Source organism: Ambystoma mexicanum, chromosome 9 (assembly GCF_040938575.1).
Source record: "Ambystoma mexicanum isolate Mex_15411 chromosome 9, UKY_AmexF1_1, whole genome shotgun sequence".
NCBI classification, from domain to species: Eukaryota; Metazoa; Chordata; class Amphibia; order Caudata; family Ambystomatidae; genus Ambystoma; species Ambystoma mexicanum.
Window position 1 is genome coordinate 1,262,099,249 of NC_090931.1, and position 27,276 is coordinate 1,262,126,524.

A 27,276-nucleotide genomic window follows, 5' to 3' on the forward strand; every position below is an offset into this window, starting at 1 on the left:
AAGGACCTCTCCACAAAGAAATGGTGAAAAAAGAAGACCGGGGCCATTTTGACAAAAATGGCACCCTTGGGTGCTTTAATGCAGCTGCAAATGCAGCCCGCGGTAAATGTACACCACGGTAGTTAAAACGAAACCACTGCCACCAGCCATTCAGTGAGAAAAGGGCAACACATTTTTACATGTGAAGCTAGACAAAGGGGATACTAGGTAACCCCTGCAGCAGCCTATTGTAAGATAGTGTGTGCTGGGTCTAAAAAATTACACTCACTCTCTCCAGGTTAAAAAAATCAAGTCCTCAAAATCCAGCAAAGTACTGGGGGTCTCCAAGTGGAGAGAATTAGCACATTTCTGAGAATTCTCCCTAACAGGGCCGTCCCGCTTCTTTGGTGTAAGAGGTTCCACATGGAGAACATCATCTCTATCAGGGGTAAGTTCTCGCAGAATGTCCTTGGCCTCTTCCAGGGAGTTGATGGTTCTGGCAGTGTCCCCCATGAGTGAACTGCAGGGTGGAGGGGAACAGCCAACGATATCTGATCTTTAAATCCTGTAGGAGAGTGGTCAATGGCCTGAGCGTTTTTGTTCTTTGTACCGTTGCTGTTGCAAGGTACGAGAAAATGTATGGACGACCCCTGATAGGTCAAATCTCCCAGAGTATGACTTAATGCTAGGATTTCTAGCTTCACCGTAAAAATGTGGAGCAAAGAGATCACATCTGGAGAGCTACTTGGCGACACCCCCCTGCAAGTCCTCAATCTGTGGGTTAAGATCCAAGAGAAGCATTGCCATATCGAGGTGTGGTAAGAGCGTCTGAAAGAGGTCCCCTATATAGGGCACAGGGCCTGATCCGCAATCTAGGTAGGGACCCCGCTAACCCTGAGGTTACTTCTGTGGGCCCTGTTCTCCATGTCCTCTTGCTTACTCTTCACAATCTCGCTCCTCTCTTCTAGAGCCCGGATCCTATGTTGCAGTTACGCCACTAGGGTTGATTGTTCTACAGAGTGGTCCTCGATCTCAACGAGCCGCTGTTCCACCTCAAGATCCCGATGATCCACTCGGTTGAGTTTAGTCGAGATCTCAGCCATGCATTTGCGCAATTCCTGATCTCTGACATGAAGAACTGGAGGTCTTCTTTTGTGGTTAGTGTTTCCGTAGCTTCGGGGATGGGGGTCTCGCTGTTTTTGATTTTTTTCCCCCCGGTCATGAGATTGTAGGAGTGAAGCTTTGTCGGCATTTTTTGTTGCTTTTGCGGTTTGGCCATGTCTAGTGCCACCAGGAGCTGCCAATTGCACGTGCACTGCTTTCACTGGATCACGGTTACCCAGTTAGCTCGTCAGCTCCTTCCTTCTCTATCTAAAGCGGTAGCACAAGTGATCGGGCCCAAGAGGGCTCCCCCAACACGGGGCATTTATCGCTCCAGGAAGGATCCTATGGGAGTGTTGGATTCAGAGGGTGAGGCATGAGGGCAGTGGTCCCACCAAGATCCAGAGCGAATCCTCCTCCAGTTATTTCCACACTTAGCCGATTCCCCCGGGATTAGGTTTCTGGCCCGCCAGACATGGAGATCAGAATGGGTCTCAATCATGCTACCTTCTCCCCCTCCAGCACGCCACCTGCCGCCGGCCGCCAACAGCTGGGCAAGGGAGGGGGGGGGCTCCTCACCTCTTAATGTCCTCTCATTGTCTGCCGGGTGCGGGCTGCCTTCGGTACATCTGATGCGGGGCTCCTCCTCATCACGGTTCATCGACGCTTGCCAGCACACCACGGCATTCCTCGCTGCTGCCTGGCCCGGCAGACTCGCTGCCTCAGATCCCGCTCTCCGCACAGGAGTATGCCGGGGCCGGGGAAGGAAGCCGGGCTGCAGGGACCTCATAGCTACAGCGAGCGTCCTCCATCTTGCCAGGGCTCCACCAAGGACGCGACAGAGCCGTTAATTCATATAACTCGGGTCCCAGCCGGTTCCCAGTGCTGCTACTTGCTTTGAATGCTGCCCCACTGCTTATGAGCGATGCCTGAGGTTTACCAGCATCAGTGACGCGCTGAGACCAGCAACTGCTGCAGAATGTTCAGCCTTCACACGGAGGCTTTCATTGAAGCATCCAAATCACTGGCGATTCAAGCATGGCCCTCCAGGGAATTGCTTTCTAAGGTTAGAAGCCCAGCTCTAAGCTTTTGTATGGTGTTTGCTAACTTCTTTCTTCACAACCTATTAGTTCTCAAAGTCTTGATTACTTACGTGGCTCTATTTTCTTTATTCACTTGCTTTACTCAGACCCTCAGGCTTATAGAGATTTTGCGATCCTGCTAAATGCCACGAAAATAGGCTTTTTTTTTAAAAAAAAAAGCACAAACGGCTGTTTTTTTGCAAAAACACCTGTGAAAATTGTCGTTTTTGCAAAAACTGTTTAAAAAAAAAAAAGGAAAAGACAAGGGTCATGGTCCTCAAACTTTTTTTGATGCAAGAAATGAAATGCGCAAGCACCTTTCATCACTTGCGCCCACAAAAGAGCAGCCCAATCCACTATGGCATCTGAATGGGCGCATCTTATATTCACCCAATCAGATGGCATTTTACGGAAATCAAGGGGTGCTTCTGGACATTTAAAAGCCCACCCCAAACTTACAAACAAGATGCTCTTTTATATGTGAAGAAATTGTAGGGAACCATACGTGCCTGCTTCGAATAGGCACACAGTGGGTGCCACTGCATGATATAGTCTTTCTCTGACACAGTCATGCCATTTTTCCATTTTAGTGTGACAGCAGAGTTATGAACACCTGTTGTCTCACTTGCATTTCTGGATCACATTTTACAGTGGCAGGCCCCTTAAAGGCCTGTCACAGAGAAATGCACTGGGAGCCCCGAGAACATTGTTGGAAGAGCACTTCCAACACAAACGTATTCAAGACGGCTGGACAGCGCATCATTTGCACTACAGCTCAGCCCTGTGGAAAGGTGCAGGTCACCTTTGAGAATAAGTTGACTTGCTCATTTCCAAAAATGGGTTATCTAAAAACAGCATATCATCGGCTCTATTTTTAGATGCCCCGTTTTTTTGAGGATCTGGGTCTAAATCTAAAATAAAAAAAATTCAAACGTAAACATGGTCACAATATGAGAGACAGGAAAGAGAGGGGGGTGATGGGTGAGATGTCTAGTGGTATGTAAGCAAGCAGAGGGAGAGCAGTGGGGTGGTGGGCCAGACATCATAGAAGGAGCAGCGGGCCAGAAATCAGGGAGGGGGCGGATGTACTGAAAGTAGAGGGAGCGTGGGCTCAGGGGGAGCAGTGGGCCAAAAAGCAGAGAGGGAGCAGTTGGCCGGAAAGAGGCAGTCGAGCTGCAGATTGGGAGAAAAAGGATGGGGGAAGAACGCAATAGAATGGGAGAAAGGATGCAAGATGCAGAAGTAGTGTGAAAGAATTAAGGATTGTATACTGCAGGAGCAATTGGGGTGCCTAAGGTGTGAGTTGGGAGCATGGTTGGCAGGGACTGGGGAGTGCAAATTGTGACTGTGCAGTGTGACAGAGTATGTGAGTATGTGTATGACAGAGTGAGAGGTTTGGGAATGCAAGTTGTGATGGGGAATTGGTAAAGTGTGTGAGGTGTGTTGGTGAGAGAGATGTTTGGGGATTGGAGAACATAGAAGGGTAATATTTTCAGTATTACAACTGATAATGATCAATACTGTCAATAATATTAAATAGACATGTATATTACACCAAAAACAGCCAAAACAAACACCGTTCTGCCGCTTGCTATTAAATTCATACATAATGTACAAAATAATGACACAGTGGCTCTCCTATAGCCTTGCACACTGCCTATCTCCTGCAATGTGCCAATCTTACACCCTCCAGTTAATAAAAAAACAGCTGCAAAATAATTGGCAGATAGTTTCCCCAGGTACTGAGGGTAATTAATTATTACACAAAGATAAGTATGGGCGCTGAAACCTCCTTCAATCTGGTTCTGGTGTATAGACCACATGCTCCTATACCGGTTTTTCATACACAATTCTGTAACCTTTTGCTACCTATTCTTAAGCCAAATACCAAAGCGTTAGCCCTTGTTGATTTACGTGTTTGGCTTGGCTGGGTCATAGTAATGATCCTCTTGCCTCATCTTTGGAGAATTTACTAAATCATCTGGGTTTTGAGCAGTTGGTAAAAATACTGACACATGGGAATACTCTCGACTGGGTCGCTGTGCATAATATCAAAGCTGATGATCTAGTGGTCTCCTCCTGCCCGTGGTCAGACCACTTGTTTGTTCACTTCACCATAATTTTAGAAAAACCCATTAGGATTAGGATCAGGGAAAAAAAACAGTGTCACTGTAAGGAATACAAAAAAACAGACTACTGAAACTTGGTTGCTACCCATGGTTCATGAAGTTACTAAGCTGGAGACAACGGAGGATATTTCCAGTACTTACCTACGGCATTTGCAGGAGGCCACTAACACCCTGGCACCTCTGAAAACCAAGTGTCTTTGGAAAAAAAGGCAATGACTGGTTTACTCCTGGCCTACAAAGGCTGAAAGCAATTAAAAATAAATGTTTCAACGCCTGTAGATCCTTACAGGATACCCTAGTATGGAGGTTTACAAGCTGGCTGTGAAGGTTTTTAAAACAGCAGTTATAGCAGCAAAGAAATGGGTTCAATGATAGAATTTGCAACTCACAATCGGAGGCCAAAAAACTTTTTACGATACTAAGAGGATTAGAAACCCTGTACGTAAACAATTCGGATAACATCATAAAAGATAACGCTTGTTGTACCCTGATTCAAGATGCCATGCAGGGCAAACTGGACCGGATAAAGAAGGATATTGAGAGCAATCCGAGGAGTATGGGTACCATGGTTAAAACGGTTCATGCAGTGGCACCAACACAAACATTGCAAGACATGCAGTTCAATTTTAAGGCTATATCCGAACCCGAATTAGTCAATATCATTGATTATCTTAAACCGACAAGCTGCAAGGGAGATCCTTGCCCAGCAATCATCATAAAGGCCTGTTCTCCTATGATCATTATTTTGTGTAAATCTGCAAACGCTTGATTTGCCGAAAATGATGTCCCACCGGGGCTTAAGAGTGCATGGATTACACCTTTACTGAAGAAGCCGGGTCCAAGCCCTAGTATCGCTGCCAATAACCTGCCGATTACTAATTCTCCTTTTCTTTTTTTTTTTAAAGTGTAGACAGTGTGGCGTATATTCAAATTTCAAAACATTTCAATGAACACACCATTCTAAATAAACATCAATCAGATTTTATACAAGGTCATGGAAAAGAGCCTTACAGGACTTGAAATCGAGACTTTTGAATAGCATGGACAAAGGGGAAACGGCTGTGTTGATGCTGCTTGACCTCTCAGCGGCTTTGGACCTGGTTGACCATGCGTTGTTGGTTACCAGGATAAAAGAAGTTGCCAGTTTTTCAGATGATGCAGCCCTCTGATCACCTCCTTCCTCGGTGATAGGTGGAGCTAGGTCTATAGCAAGGTTTCAGAACCTCAACCTGTGCTCTTGGCCAACGCGGTACCACAGGAGGCATGTCTGTCCCCCGCATTGTACAATATTTTCACTGTCCCATTTTTTTGTCTACTGGAAAAGAATGGTGTGGCATTTACCAATTACATGGATGACAATGTACCATCCTGTTATCAGGTACCTATATAGTGTCATCAGGTACCTATATAGAGGACATAAATAACAACAAAGTTTATGATCTTATACACACAAGGATGATAGCAAATAGTTTAGATCTCAACAAAGAAAAAACAGAGTTTATGGTAATAGGGGCCGAGTATAAAATTAGAAAGCTTGGTGTATATAACCACTTCTCTATAGCAGGGTGTGATATTGTGACTAAGGAAACTTTGGGAATCATTCTGGATCAAAATATGAATATGCGGGTGCAGGTTAGCAGCCTAGCAGCCTTGTCTCCTCCTCGGCCTAATACATAAAGTTGTTAGAACAACTTAAGCCGTTTAACTCGCAAGCAAATGCTGAGACGATAGCAAGGGCTACTGTGGCTGGAAAGATTGATTATTGCAGCAGCCTACTGGTGGGAATTTCAAAAGCAGAATGTAATCGTCTCAAGTGATTCAGAATAGTGCGGTAGTAGTTACTGGACTCAAAAAGAGAGATCACGCCTCTGACGAAAGGCGCAGTCTGCATTGGCTTCCAGTTGAAGCAAGGACTCATTACCGCTTATTAGTGATTATCCAGAATTGCTTTTTGGGATCAAGACCATCGTACTTGAGTGAGGCTCTGTTCAAGAAATTGAGCGCACAGACCCTCAGGTCTAATAAGAAGAACCATCTTATGATACCGGCCTGCAAATCTAGCAGGGCCATGAATTATGCTTTAGCCATGGCTGGCCCTGGTGCAGGGAATGCCCTGCCGCTTGATTCAAGAGAGCTGAGCTCTAGAATGATTTTCAGAAAAAGGCTAAAAACTCTTATTTAGATAGGGTTAACATTCCAGTTGGGATTAGCTTGGGTGTGTGTTTATCTGAACAATGCGAAGTTTGTCTTTTCTGGAACTTACTCCTGCGGTCTTGTTGTCTTCCTGTTTTGTGTGCGCCCTTAAGTATCAGGGTCAATGGTGCGTGATATAAGTATATTGAAGTAAAGTAAAAATGACACAAAAAATAAAGTTTTGTACCGCAAAATGTGCCATTTCATGCTGTAATATCCTGGAGGGTCTATTTACTACACTGCAGTATCTTGAAATGTATTTCTATCTGTGTTTAAAAGTAATGTGTTAGTTATCTTAGCAGAGAGTTGTTAAAGGGCTAAATAAATAACTGTATTGTTGTGCACTCTGCTTTACCTGAATTATCAAGAGTGCTCTGTGTGTGCCTAACTGAACCCTTCCCCACTCTCAGGCCAACACAAGTGTAACTAAGCCTTGTTGCTGAGACACACTACCCAGGAAGATTTTGACCAGACACTAGTGTTTGTCACTGTTCATCAGAATTGGAAGGCTCCTCAGAATCTGTTCACAAGGCTGAGTCTGAAAATCCATTTTAACAGATGTTTTAAAACTTTCATGACAAATCATGATGCTGCACAGCCAGCGCTCCTACATATGTAAGTACTGAAGTCCTGAGAGGCCCTTAGCATGATGCAGGAGTTCAGATATCACTTTGGTGCTTAGTGGCAAAGTAACTGAGTGAGAACTCCCACCAACAAATTCAATTTTCAAGCCAGAACTTTCTTCACCTAAGGATACAAAATGCTGCCCTGCACTCTTCAGCCCCAGCAACGAGCGAGGCACATACAGGCTGTAGTCATCATGGTTCTGTAGGTCAACACACAGCTCCTTTTTGGCAGTAAAGGAGAATGGGCTCTGGCAAAAAGGCTTTAAGTTGTGCAGACATTGCAGTAGTTTAGGCATAATTAATGGCGGGGGTAGCTGCAGGGGGGGGGTATGCGGATCCACTACTCGCAATGGAAATAGTCCAGATGTTGCTACTCGCTCCTTCCTTTATCAGTCCTAGAACTGGTTTCACAGGGTAATCCCAAACTTCAGCAGGATTTGGGCCTCATAGTTGCCACAGATGCACAGAAACTACTCTGAGTCTACTAGATGGTTCAATGGTGTTTATGGTTTCCTTTGTGGGGTCTAGGGCCGTCCTGCTCTCTCTCGTCTTATTTTGACTCGCCTCCCTAACTCAGGCCTCCGTAACTCCCAGTTAATACTACCGAATGTTGATCCGTACTGTCAAAGGTCTGCTTCTGCTAAAGATTGCTTCCTAGATGCAGAGTATCTAAACTCCCTCAGGCACTTCCCAACTTTCCCTACTCTAGCCAGAGATTAGTGTTCTAATAGGAAGGGTTCAGTTAAGCCCACACTCACCTCCTACTCTCACTGCCTCTCTCTCCTCCTTGCTCCTTCAACTAATCTTCTGTCCATCTGATGTGTCACTACTCCTATTGCTCACCTCCACACTTTGATGTTACTTCTCCCACTCCGCTTCTCCTCCTTTCCACTTCCCATTACTCCACTCTTCCACACTACCACTCTCCTACTTCACACTACTACTCAGACACCCTCTTTTCACACAGTAGCATTCACTTCACATGTACTCCTTACAGTAACTTTTCTATTCACGTGAATCACAAACACGTACAGTCACACTGCAGAACCACTATCCCTCCCAAGCCAATACCTCACCTGCTCCACGAATCTCCTCCACAAGCCACCCCTCCCTCCATCCGCCTGCAGGTCTCTTGGTCGTCCTCCACATCTGCCCTCACCCAGAGAACGCACACTTCCTGTCCCTTGCTTAAATTCCCCTCCGCCTCTAGGGATTGCCCATCTCTCCCTGGCCATTCTATGCGGGTCATCCACACCTGGGGCATGTATGGTTTACCGGTTGAAAATGGTGTGACCACTTTTAATCCGCGTGTGATTAATGCTGTCTTTAAGACCTTTTATGCTGATTTATATAGAGATGAATCTGATGTTACTGGTCAAGGTGAACATTTTATACACAGATTGGATGTTCCAAAGGTTAATGGTGATGAGGAGGAAGAATTGAACAGACAGGTCACAATAGATGAAATCAGGTTTGCCATTGGTAAATTGAATTCTGGGAAGACTCCGGGACCTGATGGTTTACCGGTTGAGTTCTATAGAATTCTGCCAGAGAGGGTGTTGGGTCTTTTGAAGGATATGTATACTGAATCCAAGGAAGCTGGACTTCTCCCGTCGTCTACAAACCATGCTACTATTTCAGTCTTTTTAAAGAAGGGCAAGGATGGTAATTTGCCGTCAAACTATCGACCAATCAGTTTGATAAACACTGACAATAAGATTTTGGCTAAATTACTTGCTTTACGGATTGAACAACTCATGCCGAAGCTAATTCACACTGACCAATCTGGGTTTGTTAAAGGCCGTAGGACTTCCAGTAATATCAGGAATTTGTTATTGACCATGTCACATGCACAGGATTTAGATGAAGACGTGGCGATTTTCTCCCTAGATGCTGAGAAAGCATTTGATCGAATTAACTGGCAATATTTGTTTATGGTTTTACGAAATATGAACATGGGAGAGGAATACATTGCGTGGGTGGCCCTTTTATATGCCCGCCCCACAGCCAATGTTAAAACTAATGGCTTATTGTCGGAATCTTTTGATTTACATAGGGGCACTAGGCATGGTTGTCCATTGTCCCCTTTGCTGTTTGTCCTAGCCATTGAACCGCTGGCTATCGCATTGAGAGGTGATTTGAATTTGCAAGGTGTTTCCTTTCACGGTGTTGAACAGAAGATTTGGTTCTACGCAGATGATCTTTTATTGGTTTTGAGGAACTTGGATTTGTCTTTGCATTCGTTGATGAACACACTTAATTGGTTTCATGAAGTGGCTGGATATAAGATTAACTGGTCTAAATCGGAGGTAATGCCGGTGACAGCACTTTGTGATAAGTCTTTGGTGGTGGGGTTTGGATTTCAATGGTGTGAGAAAAAGCTGAAATACTTGGGGGTTTGGTTGACTCCGGATGTTAGTGATATGGTTGAAGAGAACATGGGTATGGTTTGTAAGGAACTGAAATTGAACGTCCAAAGGTGGTCGGTACTGCACCTATCTCTGTGGGGTAAAGTAAATGCGCTAAAGATGAATTCTGCACCAAAAATTAATTATATTCTGAGTATGCTTCCCCTGAAAATTGGTCAATCCTTTTGGAAGTTGATCGATACCACTCTCCAGTCCTTTCTTTGGGATGAGAAACCGCCTAGACTGAAGCTTTGGAAACTCCAGCTACCGGTCGAGAAGGGGGGACTGGGTGTCCCAAATTTTAAGGCATATCATATGGCCTTCTCGTGCCAATTTTTTCTTCCTTTTTTGAAGGATTCTCCTAGTGAATGGGCGATGGCGGAGGCAAGTGTGAGGGGCCCACTCGCCCCAAGAGCGATATTCACGACCGTTAGCAAACGTGGTAATAGATGCCCCTTGACGGAGTTTCTAAGAGACGTTTGGAAGAATATCTATGATATGTGTGGCTCGGTTGCTCTGAAATCGCCTGATGCATCTCTGTGGCTGAATAAAGCTATAACGGACAATGGCAAGTTGTTGTTTTGGCCGGAGTGTTTTCTTGGCGGAATTCAATGGATTAGTGATGTTTTTAAAGATGGAAAATGGATTGACTTTGCTGAGTTAAGTGCTACTTTCACTGTTGAAAATTTTTCTATCTCGGACTTCAGGAAATTGAAGAGATGTATTGGTGAAGTGCATTGTGACGGGGATGTGAATGTTGAACTTTTCACTTCTGGCGTTCAGTCGCTTGCGAGTAGGGTGTATCATCGAATTGTATCGAACTATAAGGAGAATACTGAATTACTAGATGAATGGAGCAGAAGACTGGGTTGTGAAATCAATCCTGACCTGTGGCTTGTGATGTGTGCGAATGTGAAGCTTTGTTCGATAAGTTTGACTGAACGGTCGAGACAAATCAAAATTCTCAATAGAGTTTTTTGGAGCCCGGAAAGGCTTAAAAATAGAGGTTTGTCTGATTCTGATGTTTGTTGGTGTTGTTGGAGTGAGAAAGGCAGTATGGAACATTTGCTGTGGGACTGTGTGAGGGTTCGTGGCTTTTGGCATGAGGTTTGTACTATTTGTCTCGGGGTTTTGAACCAAAATGTTGACTTGGATTTTAAGACTATGGTGCTGGGCTGTGATGATTTACTGGATGACCTTTCACTGTCGGAAAAGAAATTTTTGTTCAGAGGTGCTTCTATTTGCAAAAAAATGATTTTGAGGAGTTGGAAATCATGTGTCTCACCAGTATTGGAGGATTGGATTACAGAAATGAACTGCTTAGCGAATATTGAGAAATTTATATACAGAAAAATGGGGAAAATGAGTTTACATACAAAGGTCTGGGGAGTTTTTTTGAGTAGGTACTAGTTCATCGCTTAATTCTTTCTTTTTCTATTCCTACATGTATATATGCTTTATACTGTGTTATGATTTATTGAGATTTATTGTTCAGTTCTGCTCTATGTACTAAAATCAAAATAAAGAAATAAAAAAAAAAAAAAAAAAAAGAAAATTCTCAAAAATGTGGATTCGCCGTGGAGCTACACCAATGGTGACTGGGGTGGGCAGTGTTCCAGTTCATATTCCCGGTCCCCGGCTGATGGTTTGTATTGGTAAGTCTCCCTGGAAGGGTGGGTTTGTCACCCTTCATGGTCCCTGGTGGTCCCAGCGTTCCCACGAAACTTTACACGGCCCTGTAGCTCCACGTTATCTTTCTCCTTCTGCATTGTCATGCTGTTGCTTCTGGGGTGCTTCTGCTTTGGGGTCTGGGCTTCGGTTCTCCTCAGCTGCTCTATCTGTCTGTGTCGGATTGGGCCTGCACGTTTCTCCTCTGCCGCAGTCGTAACTTGAGATATTGCTATTCCAAGGCAAATAGAAAGACACTGGCGAGCATATATGTTTTGAGGCAAGATTGGGGACAAGGCACGGCAGGTGAACAGGCAGGAATGGGGTTCTCTCAGTTAGGTCTTCCATCCCCAGCTGAGAGGAATTCCCATCCCCTCTAGACAAGGCTAACTCGTTGGGCTTGTCATATAGTCCAGTATCAGTTTCCCCATGTAAATATCATTGCAGGTCTAGGGCCTAGCTGCAGGTGTGTCCTCCCGGGCCTCCTTGCCACTCAATTCATTCATGGACCTAGGGTCTCATGGCGCCAGCGCAAGGCCAGTCCAAGGATGACATTGCTCTCTCTCAGCCACTGATTTCTAAGATGCCCCTTCTGTCATTCAAGACCCTGTAAAAGTAATTAGGTTAAGATGTTTCCAAGAAGAGTGGGGCGCAGCCAGGATTGTTTAACAGGTCAGGCCTTAAGCGAAAGTAGTTGGGCCCACCGCAGTGTCATTAACATCTGTAAATGCCCACAAAGTGCTGCTGAGTGAGCATTTACAGATTTTGGGTGGGCTTTGCGCACTCTGGTCCGTCAGGGAAAACCTAGATGTGCCCCCCTTCCGCAAAGGTCCCACCTAGAAACAAAGCTTTCTCACTTAACAGGACAGAGACCTAGGAGGAAATTGGAGTTGTTCACAGTTAAACTTTCATTCCTGGCTTTGCAAAGTTTTCACAATAGAATGTGTGACCCCATGCTTGAAAGCACTTCACCTACAGGCAGACCTACTGTGAAAGACAGAAGCACAATTCAAATACAACGTCCACAGTGCGTTGGATCACACACGTTAATGTTGGGATCAACATCTATAACGTTTTAACCACCAACAAAAGGCTATTCTTTCAAACAGAAACGACTAACCAAATCGTACCGGATGGGGTAATCGAGAACATGTCAGGGATATTCGTCTCCCTAACGGTCTCCAGCACATAATACAAGTCTCACGCGTATGGCACCGAGCTGCTTCTTGGCTTATTCTAGGGAATATAGCACCCAGACGCTTCCTTGCTCTGCTCACATTCGCAAAGATATATCACCCAGTTTCTTCTTTGCCCTGCTCACAGCCCCAAAGATACAGCGCCCAGCGGCTTTTTGCCCAGTCCTCTGCACGGGGTTATAGATCCTTGACCGCTATTTGTACTCGTGGTATAGTATTTGACACACTACTTACTGGTCTGGGGGTTGTCGTGTCCCAGTACATTAGGAACGTTTGAATGACAAAGTAAAATATGGTTTAATACTTCATACATCAAATTGTTCATGTGTGCTTGTTGCTTGGTTCTGCTGCCACCCAGTGGCGATAATAGGACAAGACAACAAAACACTGGATATATGACAGTCGCCGAAACAAGCCCATGGCAACAAATGGGGGTCGGAATTGCCCACGACATTCCAGACGAGATAGTTCCCAGCGCATAACAATTTGGTCCCACCCACTCACAAACGATTGAACTTTGGCTTTGCGAATGCTTGTTCAGTTCGCCCCGCCTACACTTAAAAGTCCACCTTCTGCTTGACTCACTTTGACCTACCGGTGACTTCCTGAAGTCACCAGCTTGTTTACATTGGCACTTGCCTAATTCTCTTACGAGCTATTTCTCTCAACAGTATATCTGGTTCCCTGCTTGTTCCCTGCTAGGCATGCCTCCGTGTGTTTTTATTATGTGTGTTCTGGTCAGGGGTGAAAGTGGAAAAAGTAACTAGTGGTACTCTGGCTGCTTCCAAAAAGTGGGGAGAGGAATGGCGGGACAGATGGAGGGTTTGGGGGAACGATATACATGACAACAGGTAAATCCTCATAGCAACATAAGCCAACAGAATATCATTGTGGCTTTAGTTTTCACTTCCTAAATAGTAAACTATAAGTCCAAGAAAGCAAGATAATGCCAATTTAACCCCACTGTACTTTCAGTGATTTAAGCCATGTAATAAAAGTTGTGCAATAAACTCTGATAGATATGGAGATTCTTTGCAACCAACCCCAACATTTGATAAGTGACAATAAAGCAACTGAATGTTTTTGCATGGATATAAAGAATCTTTAAATTGCTGCTTTGTGTTGCTCACTTTAACTATAGCAGATTTGCAAGCCAAGTGGTGCTTTGCGAGCTCTTTGGAAATGTCCATCATGCACATGAAAGGTGTTGTGTAGTGCTTGTCTGATGTGATGTAGCCAGTGATGTCACGTGGAGTGTTGATGAGTGAATGGTGGAATGTTATGAGTGAGAGTTCTGAGTGGTGGCAGTTACAGCTGGCCTGCCTGGGTGATGGGAGCCAGTGTTGTCCTAGCTATTGTCCTACATGTATATCTTATATGTCTTCATGTGGAACTGTAACTAAGAAGCTGGAAATAAACTTGCTTGAAGTAATCTTAAAGAGCCTGGAACCCACATAATTTCATTGGCGACCAGGTGGTCTCTTGGTGAATCTACGCTGCCAAGTTGGGAAAGGAGCAGGCAAGTGTATTCACATAAGGTGTAAGCGACTCGTGAGCATAACGGGGCTTGAGGAAGACACTGATGCAAGCCGGGGTCGCAAGGAGACAACGGGAACTTTTAAATTGCCCCGTAATGAAAAGTAGCTCCAACGGAAAAATATGCTTATCATGAGCAGCCCTAGAAGTGGCTAAGGTATAAGGGACTGAAGATGCCGTACCTGTGTGGATTGAAGGGTACAAGATGCTGTTGTGACTGTCACAGTGTCAGTCGTCCAGCTTGGTGTCAGTTGGTCAAGTAGAGCTCTGCTTTGCTCAGGGAGCATGTGTAACTGATGACATCACACAGCTGATTGGGGGAGTTGACGAAGGAGAGGAACGCGGCTCTGCTAATGTTCTATCCAGCAGGCCTATAATTCCTCATGATGTCAGCAGCTCTTGGTCATGCAAGTGCTGAAGTGATATATTACTGGAGTGGGAAGCGAAGCATCAGGTTTCGAGTAAAGGACCTTGTTTTTGGTAGACGACATGATGGTGTCATATTTTGGCACCAACATGAATCTATCATTTAAATACTGTTGCGGGTCGGTGAAGCCGCTCCGCCTCTGGATGTGTGGCGATCGGATGCGGCCAACAGTGAAAACGTCTCTCTAAGGGAAACAAAGGTTTGGAGGAGACAGGATGCAACAGTTTGCTGCTCCGCCCAGCTAGTGAGGCGTTTGGTAGCGCCCAAAGATATGCTGTAGTATGAAAGTTAGCTCTCTAGGATGCTGCTGGAGGAGCCCAGTAGCGACTAACGGTGAAGGTGTAGTTGGCAAGTTGACTGCACCTAATGAGTAATCCAGCGATTATGTGTGAGGATGAAGCTGTGCAGCGAGACTTTGGGTGCCTGAAGGCAGAGGAAAAATCGCCAGAGCTGGGCAACAAAGTGGATATGGCAGGCATGGAGGTTTTGGATTCAGTTTTGGGTTGATGCATGTTTAATGACACAAGGGATTTAAGAAGTTAGGGATGTAATGGTTTGGGTGGGAGTGTGTGTGATGTGCTGATAGGAAGTATTAGTGATTAACCTCTTTTGTGGATTTTCAGCATTCAGGGTTGCATTAGAGCAACAAGGAATTCCGTTCGCACAAGGTATTAATGCTAGTAGTGTGCAGATGTGAGAGAAATGCACTGTCTCTCTCAGAAGATGTTATTGCTAAATGTGCACAGATGGAAGTATGTATATGTGAGCGATAGAATTAACATCTTTTGAGGATTTTCAGCAAGACTGAACGTGTCCAGTAGTGTCCATTTAGGGCAAAGGACTGTTAGGTTTGATTTTAATCCTAGGAATGGCTATTACCTAGTAGGTTTGCCGTAGAGCCCTCAAGTGACTACAGACTTGTAGGTTCAGGTGTTTTGCTGGACTTTCAGCAAAATATGGTTAGGGCATTTCTGTGCTAAAATGCATATGTTCATTGCTGTTTTATTTTAGTTACAGAAAAACATACGGTTACAGCATTCAATGTTTTTGAAATGCATGTTATCAATCTGACTCGGATGTCATTGTATATAATATGCAATGTTTTTGTCTGGAAGGAAAGAGTCAGTGAAAATGGGGTAATGGATTGCACTCACAGTGAGATTAAAGTATGTGTGAGACTCTTTTTGGGCATATGAAGTAGCAAGTTCGTACGGTGTGAAGACGATCCAGGTATAAGAGTTACGTTGTACAATTCATGGTTAGAGTTGTTTGGGTGATAGCTGTTGGAGCTATTGTAGGTCTGTTTGGGTACCTGTCTGGTTTAAGGAGTTTACCGGATTTGGTAAAGGTTGAATAGCCATGCGGCTATTACCGAGCAAGGTAGTGCCTTGGCTCTTGTAGCACAAGGAAGTTTGGGTTTGCTAATTCATGTTTGGGTATTGGTCTGATTTAGGCAGTTTACCTTACTTGGTAAAAGTTGAACAGCCATGCGGTTGTTCTTGAGTGAGGTAGCGCCTCCTCTAGGGTTTGTTACCCTTCTCATCATGAGGGACAATATGTAGAGGTGGCAAGGGGGTGGCTGGGGATGCCTGGCATTGACCCAGTGGAATAGGGTGTGGTTGTGTCCTGTGGTGACGAGAACATTTTTTCGATGTTACTTATGGTGTTGAGTGTGGACCTTGGTTTTATACTATGGGTTCAATTTTCCAACTTGTGTGAGGATGTTATCTGAGCGGATTGGAGCGTTTATTTACCAGTAATTGTTGATGGCATTGGGTGTATGTGGCCACCGTTCTCGATGTGTTTGGTAGGTTTGTACAACGTGGTCTGGTGGAATGCGCTTGGTTTGTCGAGTCGATGGGTGTGTGTGTGAACTGAGTGATGATGTGTTTTCACTATGTGAGTTCCTTGCTGGTGAGGTTGTGGTTGGCTTTTTGGGGGGCTTTGAGGCCCGATTGTGCTCTGGAGTGGCAGTCTAGAGGCCTGCCGGAGTTCCAGGGTGGCAGCCTGAAGATCCGCGATATTTGAGGCGGGGGCGGGTGGTAGGTGGCAAAGAAGCTTTGTGGTGGTGTCAGAATGTAGGTGAAGTAGCCCAGTTCCTGGGTGGGTTTGGTTCTGGGGTGAGAGCCCAGTTGTCTGTTTGTGGCAGGAGCAGACAGAGGGAGCACAGTGATTTTGTGATAGGTTCAGGGAATGTAGTTCGTTCTGGTGTGTTGTTTTGATGGTGGGAATTTGCTGTGGAAGTGTTTGTCTGCAGATGCCGTCATGTGTAGGTGTGCTTTGGGAGGAGAGAGGTGTGTTGTGTAGTGCCTGTATGTGGGGTGTTCTGTTTCTGTGTGGTTGGGTAAAGGAGGGAGGTGTGTTGTGTAGTGCTTGTCTGATGTGATGTAGCCAGTGATGTCACGTGGAGTGTTATGAGTGAGAGTTCTGAGTGGTGGCAGTTACAGCTGGCCTGCCTGGATGATGGGAGCCAGTGTTGTCCTAGCTATTGTCCTACATGTATATCTTATATGTCTTCATGTGGAACTGTAACTAAGAAGCTGGAAATAAACTTGCTTGAAGTAATCTTAAAGAGCCTGGAACCCACATCATTTGAAAAGGCTCTGCAGCTGATAAAAAAGAAAGTACGGCGTACCAATGATTCATATTACAATTCCATCTCTGGCTCTGATCACCGGGCACTTTTCTTGAAATCTTGCCAAATTAAAATGAAAAGTTCCCAAATGATGAACAATGTGAACTATTCCTGAGATTCAGGCTACATGTGTTCCATACGAAAACCATCCTGAAGAGATATGGAAATAAACAAATAGATGAAAAATGACACCTGTGCTGGGGCGAGGAGTGAATCCCTGAAACCTTTAACTCTATTCTGCCCAAAGCTAAAATAAATAAGGACGATACATATATATTACAACATGTTTGAAAAGGCTAGGCTGGACGCTGTGAAGTGGTGGGAGACGTTATATGGAGGGCAAAAGCCAAAAATCACGTTTTCTCTGGTAAAATTCTTGGAGTCAGAGTTTGAAACGCTAGACGAAAAAGATCCTTGATCATAAACTGATGAGCATCAGCGGCGAGAACTATGGCCGTGCTAACATTGGGAAAAGTACGTTTTACGAGCGAATGTTCAATTGTGCAATGGAGTTTTTGTTTTGTATGTTTCACTTTTTATTGCTTTGGCTTGCCTACACCATGGAAATCGGCGATTCCCAGATATAAATTGTTAAAAACTTTGTTATTATCTAACTAAAAACATTTTAAAAATATTATGACTTTCTTCATCACAATTTAAAATGCTATAATATACAAATCAAACCGAATGGCTATAGTTCTCTGGCATGGAGAATAACACTCCATCGTGTACGACTAATTTCGATCATTTAGTTTGGGACATTTTAATTAATATCTATCCATTCAAAGGGTCAACAGTACATCACTCTACATTTCGATGTTTTAGAGAGATGAAGGATAACAGCAACAGGTGATTCTACTTTTAATGACAGCTTCCAGTTGACACAGTGAGTCAAGGTTGGTAATCGGACCTTCGACTAGTAAATACATATGCTCCAACTCAACCCTTGCATCATGTCACAAAGCCGAGCGGATTCAAAGAGAAAGGCTGGGCATCAGAAATCTCACCCAAAAAGTTTTATTAGGCTTTTTTTTTTTTTTTTTTTTTAACAAAACCGGCAAAAACTGTTCAATGAATTCAAAATGTAACATGATGGCTCCTTCTGCTGTCAAATCTACAAAAACGCTCTTAAAATGGTTACTGGAAGTTCCTCGTCTCTCCTAGGGTCGCACACTACCTTGGAGTTTGAAGTGTCCTCACACTTCCCTTTTGACTTTTGATCTTCCACCTTTCTTGACCTTCACTGTTGCTCATTCGTGTGGCGAGACTGTCCCTCTTTGTCTTTGGTTTTGCTATGTCCTTAAAGCTTGGATCCGCGCTGGAAGTCAAAAGTGGGACTGAACATCCCAAATCCCCACCTCCTCAGACACACAAGGGGGCCACTTCACAGTTTCCACAGACGTTTTCCTAGGCGTCTTGCTACCTCCCTTTCCAAGGGTCCTGACTTTACCGCCATCTTTCCAATCTCACTTTTCTCCTTGACAAATCACCAAATGCTTATACGAAAGGAACCCTCTCCTGGATAAGTTCCCCTCTCCTTACTAGTCACGTGCGGCACCAAGATCTCCTCGATATTCCGCCACACACTCATTCCTCTACTCTTCTCAAGGTCACGGCAAGCAGATCACTTCCACCAACTCAATGTCACTCTCCCCTCCTTCTTTGAAGTCTCTTCCAACTATCCCTCTCCCTCTTCCACTCCCACCTCTCTGCCTGTTCTCATCTCCAACTATCCCAAAATGTGCTCTTCTGCCTTCTTCTCCAGGTGCCCACACTTTCTGGAAATGCCCGGTGGTTTAAGCAAGGACGTTGCCCTGCCCCAGGCGTGTAATTGGTCTCAGGTGCTTAACCATTGTGTGAATTACTTGGATTGGTTCCAGTTTCTTTGTTGTAGCTTTTCCACAGATTGGGCCCAGTCTCCACAGGACCACGGGCCAATGCTTCGGGCCAATGCTTCACCTCGGGATGGGGATGACTTGATTTTGTTTCTGGCGCAGGAGTGTGTGGCAGTTGGGTCGGTGGAGTTGGGTGCTCTGTGGTGTCACTTTCTCTGCCCTACCTGTGAATTGGAGCTAGCAAAGAGGACCATCTAATCAAACAGTGACCCACACAGACAGGCTTGACTACTTCTTTGCATGCTTTAAACATTCCTAATCCATGGGGTTCCTGAAACGAATCCTTTACTTCAAGTGAGGAGGATGGCCTGCTCTCTGTATGCTTCCCACAGATCTAACTCTGGTATACACGGGCTGTGTGCATAGAAAGGCTATCTCATCACTTCTTGATGTTTTATGGCATTGAGGTATTGTAGATCTATGCCAGGTAGGTAGACCCATGGACTGCTGTCCATTATTTGAGTGCTTTAAATTGCCAGGACCACAGCTGCAGCATATGTGACAAGCCGCTACCGCACGACTCGGTTGTAGTGGGATTGGCTAGGGGATCCTCCTCAATGCTACCCCAGGTCTAGCATCACATCACTAATTGTGGCCTCTTTTGCCACTCTAACGTTCACCCCAATGGATAGGCAAGGCACTGACTGTAACAATGGCTTCAACTCATTTAACAAGCTACTTTATGGCATTGCACCACTCTGTTCCTCAAAGATGATTGCTGATTTATTAAGACAAACTTCACTCTAAATGCGAGTCACAATTAATCTAGTTTTATGAGTTTTGATATCCAAAAAGCAACGCGAAACGGACTGTGGGGCACCGACCAGTTTGGAGGAGCCGTTAAGGGGGAAGGTTGCTGAGCCAGACGCATGCTAAATTCACCCTCTGTCAGGATTAGTAACGCCTCTTTCTGTGTGGTTGTAGGTGGTACTGGTGGCCAGTCAATATCTGCAGGCAAAGATGAACTGACCATGCGTGCAAGCCCACGGGTGGCAGCGGTTGATTGAGGTCTCATGCATAAGGGATGTGACCTGGCAGCTTGGGCTGGAATGCCCCTTTTGGGGTCGAACAAAGTTTTATTTGTACATGGTCTTTCCCGTTTTGTAACAGCACAAAGCACTTAGAGACTTAACAGATATTGAGATCCCTTTAAGCACAGCAGAAATCCGGGTGGCAGAGAAAGCGAGCATAAGAGACGTGTGGCAAACTAGATGGTATGAGAGCATGAAAGGGAGGCACCTGTATGCCTTACAAAGAAAGGTTCAGGTCGAGACCTGTCTGCGGAATGTTGATATCTCAAGAAGAGAGGAGACCATTTCCAGTGGGTTCAGAGTAGGGCATGCAGGGCTGTGGGTATGGACATTTAAGATGGGTAGATTTGCATCAGAGGACTGTGAAGAGTAAGGAAGGTCAGAAACAGTCGAGCACTACCTGTTATGAAAAACGTTTAGCGAGCAGAAGGGGTTACTGGAGGCTAACATCAGCAGTATTAGGATCAATATAGCACATGTTCTGGACATGCTAACAATGAATACGTTGGTCGAGGGCAAGCAGTGGAAGATTATCCTTAATATGTTAGAGTGACAGGGAAATGGAATGAGATGTAGAATACATCCACAAATGAGAGACGCAGGCGCACATCAGCTTTAAAGATGGAAATCGGTGGCTTCTAGTTGCACCGAGCCACCCAACAGAAAGCAGGAGAATAACACAGAACTGTTTGAAGAACAGTGGTCTGGAGGTGTGGCCAGAGCAATGCCAGAGGTTATAATTAAACAAACATCTTCTAGCCATAAAAGCCTTTTAGGCACCGACTTTCTATTTCACAAGTGGGCACTTTTAGGATGTTGCGCCTCCGGCAGATGGGAAACCAGTGCATAGGAGTCCTTGTGGGCTCTAGACTCTTCAAGCTTGGAGAACACACAGTACAGAACATGTCTTGGGCTGAGAGACAGCTCCCCTAAAGCTTCCTACATAAGACTGTGTGTGCAGGGTGACTGAAGTCTCGGTCTACTAGCTGATTCCGTCTGACACCACGGGAGCAGGGAGCTGTAGGATACATTGACCCACTCAGCAGAATTCCCATCGATAACCAAGCTGCACGTCAGCAGTTAACAGCAAAATGGCTGTGCTGGCTCCTTGAGCACCACTGCCGAGCATCAAAAACTGCGTTTTGCAGCTACAAAATGATGGCTGCCCTGTCTTGCCAAGCACCTTGTGGGCAAGTTGGAACAGGGCGCACACCGAGAAAGGCTGCCAGTGTATTTTCTTGTGTGCACTAAAGAAGAAGTGAAAAGCAGCAGTGCTCTGCTGCTTACTAAGAAGTTCTCATTGAAAAATGAATGTTTTACATTGAAAAGGATGTTGCCCTGATGCTCTTTTCATCTGTTTAACATCACACTGCTTCATCAGTGAGACCCTGCGCCCCAGAAGAAGAGAGCATAATCCCTGAATGACAGGCTGTGTCAGACCAGATCTGGGAAATCAACAGAAGCTTTACTTTCAGCCGCACGGGAAAACGCTTGACTTTTGTGCTACAAAATGTCTAAATAAACCCTTTAAAAAACAAACCCTAGCTCTCGGCGCATAGGTCAATGTCAGTGGACCTTTGCCTTGAACATACTGCTGTGTGAGAGAAACTGACTAGGGCTGCAAAACAATATTGGGAATTCAGATGGAAGAGAAAAAAAGAAATTGAGAGGGACATCCCAGCAGATTCACCACGTGTTAAACTGTACGTTTGCAAATAAGAAAATACCTGTTTTAAAAGTATCATGTTGAAGAAGGCCCAGTCCTTGCCTGGCAATGTAAAGGGGGTTTTGCTGGGAAACATATATGGGATGTTTTATTTCAGCAGGGTTGCTTCTGATTCAGAACAAAATAAAATAAAATAAAATAAAGAAATAAAGACATTGGCTGCATTGTGGAACTGGCTAAACAGGTTTTCTGCTTGGGGGCGTTGCTAGCAACAGGAGTGGCCTTCCCCGCAAAAGAAGCCACAATAGATTCTGGGACACCTAGGTGCTAATTGTGCCCTTGTAAACTCTGAACAGACCAAGAGAAAGAAATATCACACGCTCGTCAGACTTCTGTCTGTGCTCCAGCTTGAGACAATTAATTCTGGGACACCTACGTGTGACTTCTGGAAGTGACAAACATCCACTCAAACTGGGAAACTCCATGGGAACCTTGGGTTAAACTGACATTTGCTGGTAGCCTGAAAAAAAAAACTGTTCCCATTGGAGGACAAAGTCCAGCCCCATTTGGCTCAAAATACTATTTGATGAATAAACTTTTAAGACTGTTAATTCTGTAACCAGACAGCGCAGTAATGCAAAAGTTGTACAATTTAAATGTGATTTTTGTGGCTTCTAAACAAGATATCATGGCCGGCCATAGCATGTATGGGACACAAACCCCATGAAAATATGAATCATGGTAAATGTACACATGGTGGAACGTAAAAAAATTAATAGAAATAAGCCCTATGATGATATGCACACACCTAAAATTGTGGGATTTTGGGTGAAGCGGTCCTCACTAAAATCGCAAAAAACTATTAGGAGGACGAAACCATGTTCTACAAACTGGAGAGTTGGACGGCCATGCTCTGTGTGACATATGTAATCTGCCAATGTAATTTGTGAACGTGGCACAACTGTACACATGTGTAATTTAGGTTAAGATTGATTTTTGGCAAAAAGGACTGTGGGAAGGCTTTGCACCTCATGAAATACAACCCCATAAAATGAGTCTCCTCTTCGAGGAGGTGATCAGCTTAGGCTGACCTTTCCGTTCTTGGGGGTAGGTCTAGCTCAGTTCTGCCCAACAATAAACCCGGTGATGTTACCCGCTTTTATATAAAGGGTGGGAGCTCACAGGGACAGGACACACTCTCTACTGAATGTCCAGCACCTGCGTATCCAGAAATTCCAGAACCATCTTTGCAAGATTCCAGACTCTACTGCCAGGCCAAAGCATAGCTGACCCTCTCCCAGCAAGGCCAAAACATAGCTGAACCTCTCCCAGCAAGGCCACTGATCCAGAAACCCCACTAAAATCCCAATAACAAGGGGGGAAAGCTGTGGTACCCTTTTGGGAGCATCCTGTGACCAGACCAGCTTTTTGGCCACTACCCGCATGCCTGCTGTACCCTTGCCATCCAGTGACCAGACTTGCCCAGCTGTTTGCTGTGAGGGGCGCCTGCCGTGTAGTGACCAGAGTTTTTGAGTCCAGAACCCAATTCACTGTCCAAAATCCCAAACTCAAAGGCAGATTGTGAGTATTTCCCCATCCCATAGCAACATATAGCCTATCCCATCTTGACCCTTTGTGTTCTATTTTCTAAGTAGTCCTATCTACACCCTGATAACTTGTCTAAAACTGTTCTAAAATTCTCTGTGCATCTTGTCCTTGATTTCATACTGTTAGCTCCATCCTGCCATTCATTTCTACCTTGCTTAGATCCTAAATCCTTAGTCATATTTGGAATAATTTAAATTAATTCCCACATAGAGTTGAACGTGGGGTGAAAAAGTGAAGTTGCAAATTAACCTTGGAACGTACTGTGTCTTTCTTTAACAATCTAGTCTTGATAATCTAGTTTAAGTAAAACTTGTCCTTTTCGTTTCCAAACCGATTTTCTCATTTTAACTGCTTTATTTGACCAAAACCGAACTTCTTTCACCTTGAAAATCTCACCCAATTATTAAGCTATAGTCACTCTTTCATGCCTATATTGTCCTTGTGATGTGCATCTATCACCCAGGCTAAAAACCACATTCCGATTCTGTGTATTTCACCCGTTTAAAATAAAAAAAAAACGTTTTGCCATTTCAAACTGCAAATGTGTAAATTGCAACTTTTAAACGTGTCAATTTGGCTGCACTGTGTTTCCAGTTCAAGTTGCTTTTTAAACTGTATGCCTGTTGTGATACCTTACCTTTACCTTATAGTTGCTAGTGATATAACATCCCTGATACTGTGATAAAACATATGTACATCATTATTTAACCACACATACAATTATTTGTAAAATTCTGAGTGTCAATTTATGCCATTGCAGAAAGGGTTTAAAAATGTTTGCCTTTTATTTTCAGAATTCAATTTAAGGGAACATTATAGGGGGAAATCTTAACTTGGGTGCTATCTATCATAATTGAAAAAGTGTTCAGTAGTTTTCATTGTAATTATCACCCCATTGGTGGTTGCTGCCCAATATAAAACTTGTGTGATTTTCTTTGAATTTAAAATAAACATTGTATTCCCACCAACCGGCCTGGTGCATGGTCCATTGTGACCCAGGTTATTTGTAAAAGGGGTGTGAGACGGGTTAGATGCCAGCTCAATTCGAATTTGTTGAAAATTAAGAAAAAGTATTCTAATTGAGCGCTACATCCTAGGCTAAGGGCAAGAGTCCTGATTCAGTGTGTGGCACCCGATTGGAATCCTTTAAAGAGCAGTGGCGCAGAGAGGGATCGCACTGCCAAGTAAGGCATTTCTTGAAATGTCGTGTGAGAAAGAGAGGAAAGGCATAGATACAGAAATACTGGCATTGCATTATTGAGACTGATACAGCAATTTCCTGGTGGCATATGTAAATGCCAGCCTGATAACGGGTTTGCTGAAGCAACACTACCATTTATGGCGTTATAGCAACTGACATGACATTAGTATGCAATTAGCTTGAGCAGTTTGAAACTGGCATAGCTGTGCGGAAATCAGCATGGTAATTTTTTTACTTTTTGGTTGCCACATTGACCTACACTAGAGGCTAATTATGAGTTTGCCATCCAGAAATAAGGTGCCAGTAACAACATGAACCGGCACCTTTCTGGACCGGCAAACTCCAAGTCTACCCTCAGGCCCGACCTGCCGGTGGTTCAGGCCCCTACCGGCAGACAATTCCCACAATCAGCACTGCTACTACCAGTGAATGCAGCATCCCCCATGCATTGAAGTTGGGAATGGGGGTTTGACGGCGTCTCCGCCACCCGTAATATCCCAGTAATACCAGGATTTCAGGTGGCGGACACGGTACGTAGTCCCCTGCCGGAATTACTGACGGGATACCAGGGGACTTGTAATGAGCACCAATCGGCTCATTATGCTTACAGTTTCTGTCCTGGCTGCTCTGATTTTGTTGTATTAACTAGCCAGGAACATTAAACAATGGATCTTCTGGGAAATATTTTTTTTTTATTTTAATAATTTTTTATTGTTTAAGGTAATTATGATAATACATATTATATCATTTACAGACTTTGAGATGAGTTTGTGTAAAAATAGAAAGTGAACAGAAGTTGATAATAATTAACCAGCAAAGAAATCAATCAAAACCAAAATCATGCATTAAACAGATTGGAACATAATACATATTTTAACTTGTATTATAGATGAAAGTAGTATAAATGTAACATTTTAATATGGTGTAATTGCAAATCACAAAGATTTTGGATTGGAATGTTTTCCATCTGGTAGTGGTCGCAATGTTCATACATCTGTTGCAAAGATGAAGTGCAAAGGTTACCGGTTAAAATCCTGGCAAGATGACTCCGATTTTCATCCTCTGAGGTTGAGGTGCCTTTGTGCTGGTAACAGAAATACCGGCTAGAACAGCCAATACGCTGTACACTTTATCATATACAATGATCCTGGAAATTACTTGTTATTCATCTACACTACTGCTACATGTATACAAAATAGATATGCATTTCGTGAACCGGTTTTCTGGGTTAGGTGGTTTATGGAGGAAAATCATACGCATCAATCAAATATGAAGTTTAAGATCATTCCTATTGAAAAAGTGGGAGACTGTGAGAGACAACACAAAGTAGCTCCTTGATAAACACGGGTAAGAAGTTAGCTAAAACAGGTATGGCGAATTTGGTGTATGTCAAAAGTATGAATTTACCTGTATTACGGGGAATATATGAATGAAATCCAGTCCTTGAATCTGATGTGGTTCCAGGCGATGAGGACACTTCATTTTTGGTAAAACGGATACGATTTTTTCTGTTAGGGCACTAAAACATTAAAAGAACCAATCAAAGGTTAAGTTAAGCAAGCATACGTTCTATAAAAAATTCAAATCACGCTGCTAACAGCCAAATTATTTTCCGCTTGTACATGTTGAAATCCACAGCATAATGGTTGGACAGCGTCCTCTGGTGGATTTTGCGGTGCACAACTGTAGACCATCATAAATCGAAGCACAAAGCCGATTTCTTTTCAAATCAACATCCATAATTCTACGAAACGTTATTTCTACAGACGGGTGTGATATAATTCAACAGACGTTTATATAATTCACATATGGGCAGCCAATAATATGCAGATTGAATATAGTTACACATATGTACTGCAATGCACCCCCTTGGCTTACAAATGTAATTATGAATCCCATTGGTAATGTTATGCGGTGCACTCTAAATTCCCAACTATGCCTGTGTATATGAGAGATAACAGAGGAACTGACTGTGAGATATGAAAAAATACATCATTTAAGGTTCTCCTCGCGCCATGGGGGGTAGGACGTTTCTACTTGTATCTTCAAGGAATTGTTCTGGAGACACAGTCATCAATTTCATAAATTGCACTCTTTAAAGGTACACTAGGAGCAGAAGACAACGGAGAATAGAACAAGGGCAACGCGCTGGTCTTGGAAACAAGACCACACATAACAAAGGAGATTCGAATCCCGGATCCGCGCTTAGAAACCGGTATGGCATCAGGCGAGTTATAAAAAAAAATTACAAATTAGAAAAAAAATCCCAATTTTCATTCATTTTTATAGCCGAGAGCAAGGGTGGAACGCAACCTGAGTTTCCTCCACCTTTCTACCTCTCCGCCATACAAATGCTGCAGCATTTGTGCCATCATCGATTTTCATGCCAGCGTAAATACTGGAGATCCCTATGGGGTCCACGACTTTAGTAAGGGGACCCCATATGGATCCATTATAAACTTTGCCTGGTATGCCAGCAGGCCAAACAAAAAGTTAATGGCTGAAAGGTTTTGAATTAATCATAACCACTGGCACAGCTCTGGGCAACCCTCCAGACCATTGTTTTTCAGCCATTACTGAAGGAGAAAAGCCATATGCAAATCAGGCTTTGTCCTACCCCAAATGGGGCAGTCAAGCCCGAACTGCTAGGTCAAATCCCTTCTGCAGGAGACCACAAGCATTCCCAGACATGTTTCAGCCTTGTTGGGGGTCATCAGTGAGGAGTAGCTTGGGTCTCTAGGCCCAGCAGACTCGGGACCCACGTCTGGACATACCCGTCCCACTCAGGGTGACTTTAGCAAAACAAAAAGGTGATGGCTGGAAGGTTTTCAATTAATCATAACCACGGGCACACCTCTGGGCAACCCTGCAGACCATCGTTTTTCAGCCTGCCAA

The 27,276-nt window shown here is 44.1% G+C and overlaps 1 protein-coding gene across 2 annotated transcripts in view; it reads right to left on the minus strand.

Moving 5' to 3' along the window:
- Positions 1-27,276, minus strand: part of CCDC93 (coiled-coil domain containing 93) — a 2,015,088-nt gene that overhangs the window by 1,898,374 nt on the left and 89,438 nt on the right. For both annotated transcript variants that reach the window (XM_069616593.1, XM_069616592.1), the window contains exon 4: positions 25,789-25,900. In XM_069616593.1, the coding sequence (XP_069472694.1) occupies positions 25,789-25,900 (112 nt within the window). The remainder of the gene's footprint in view (positions 1-25,788; positions 25,901-27,276) is intronic.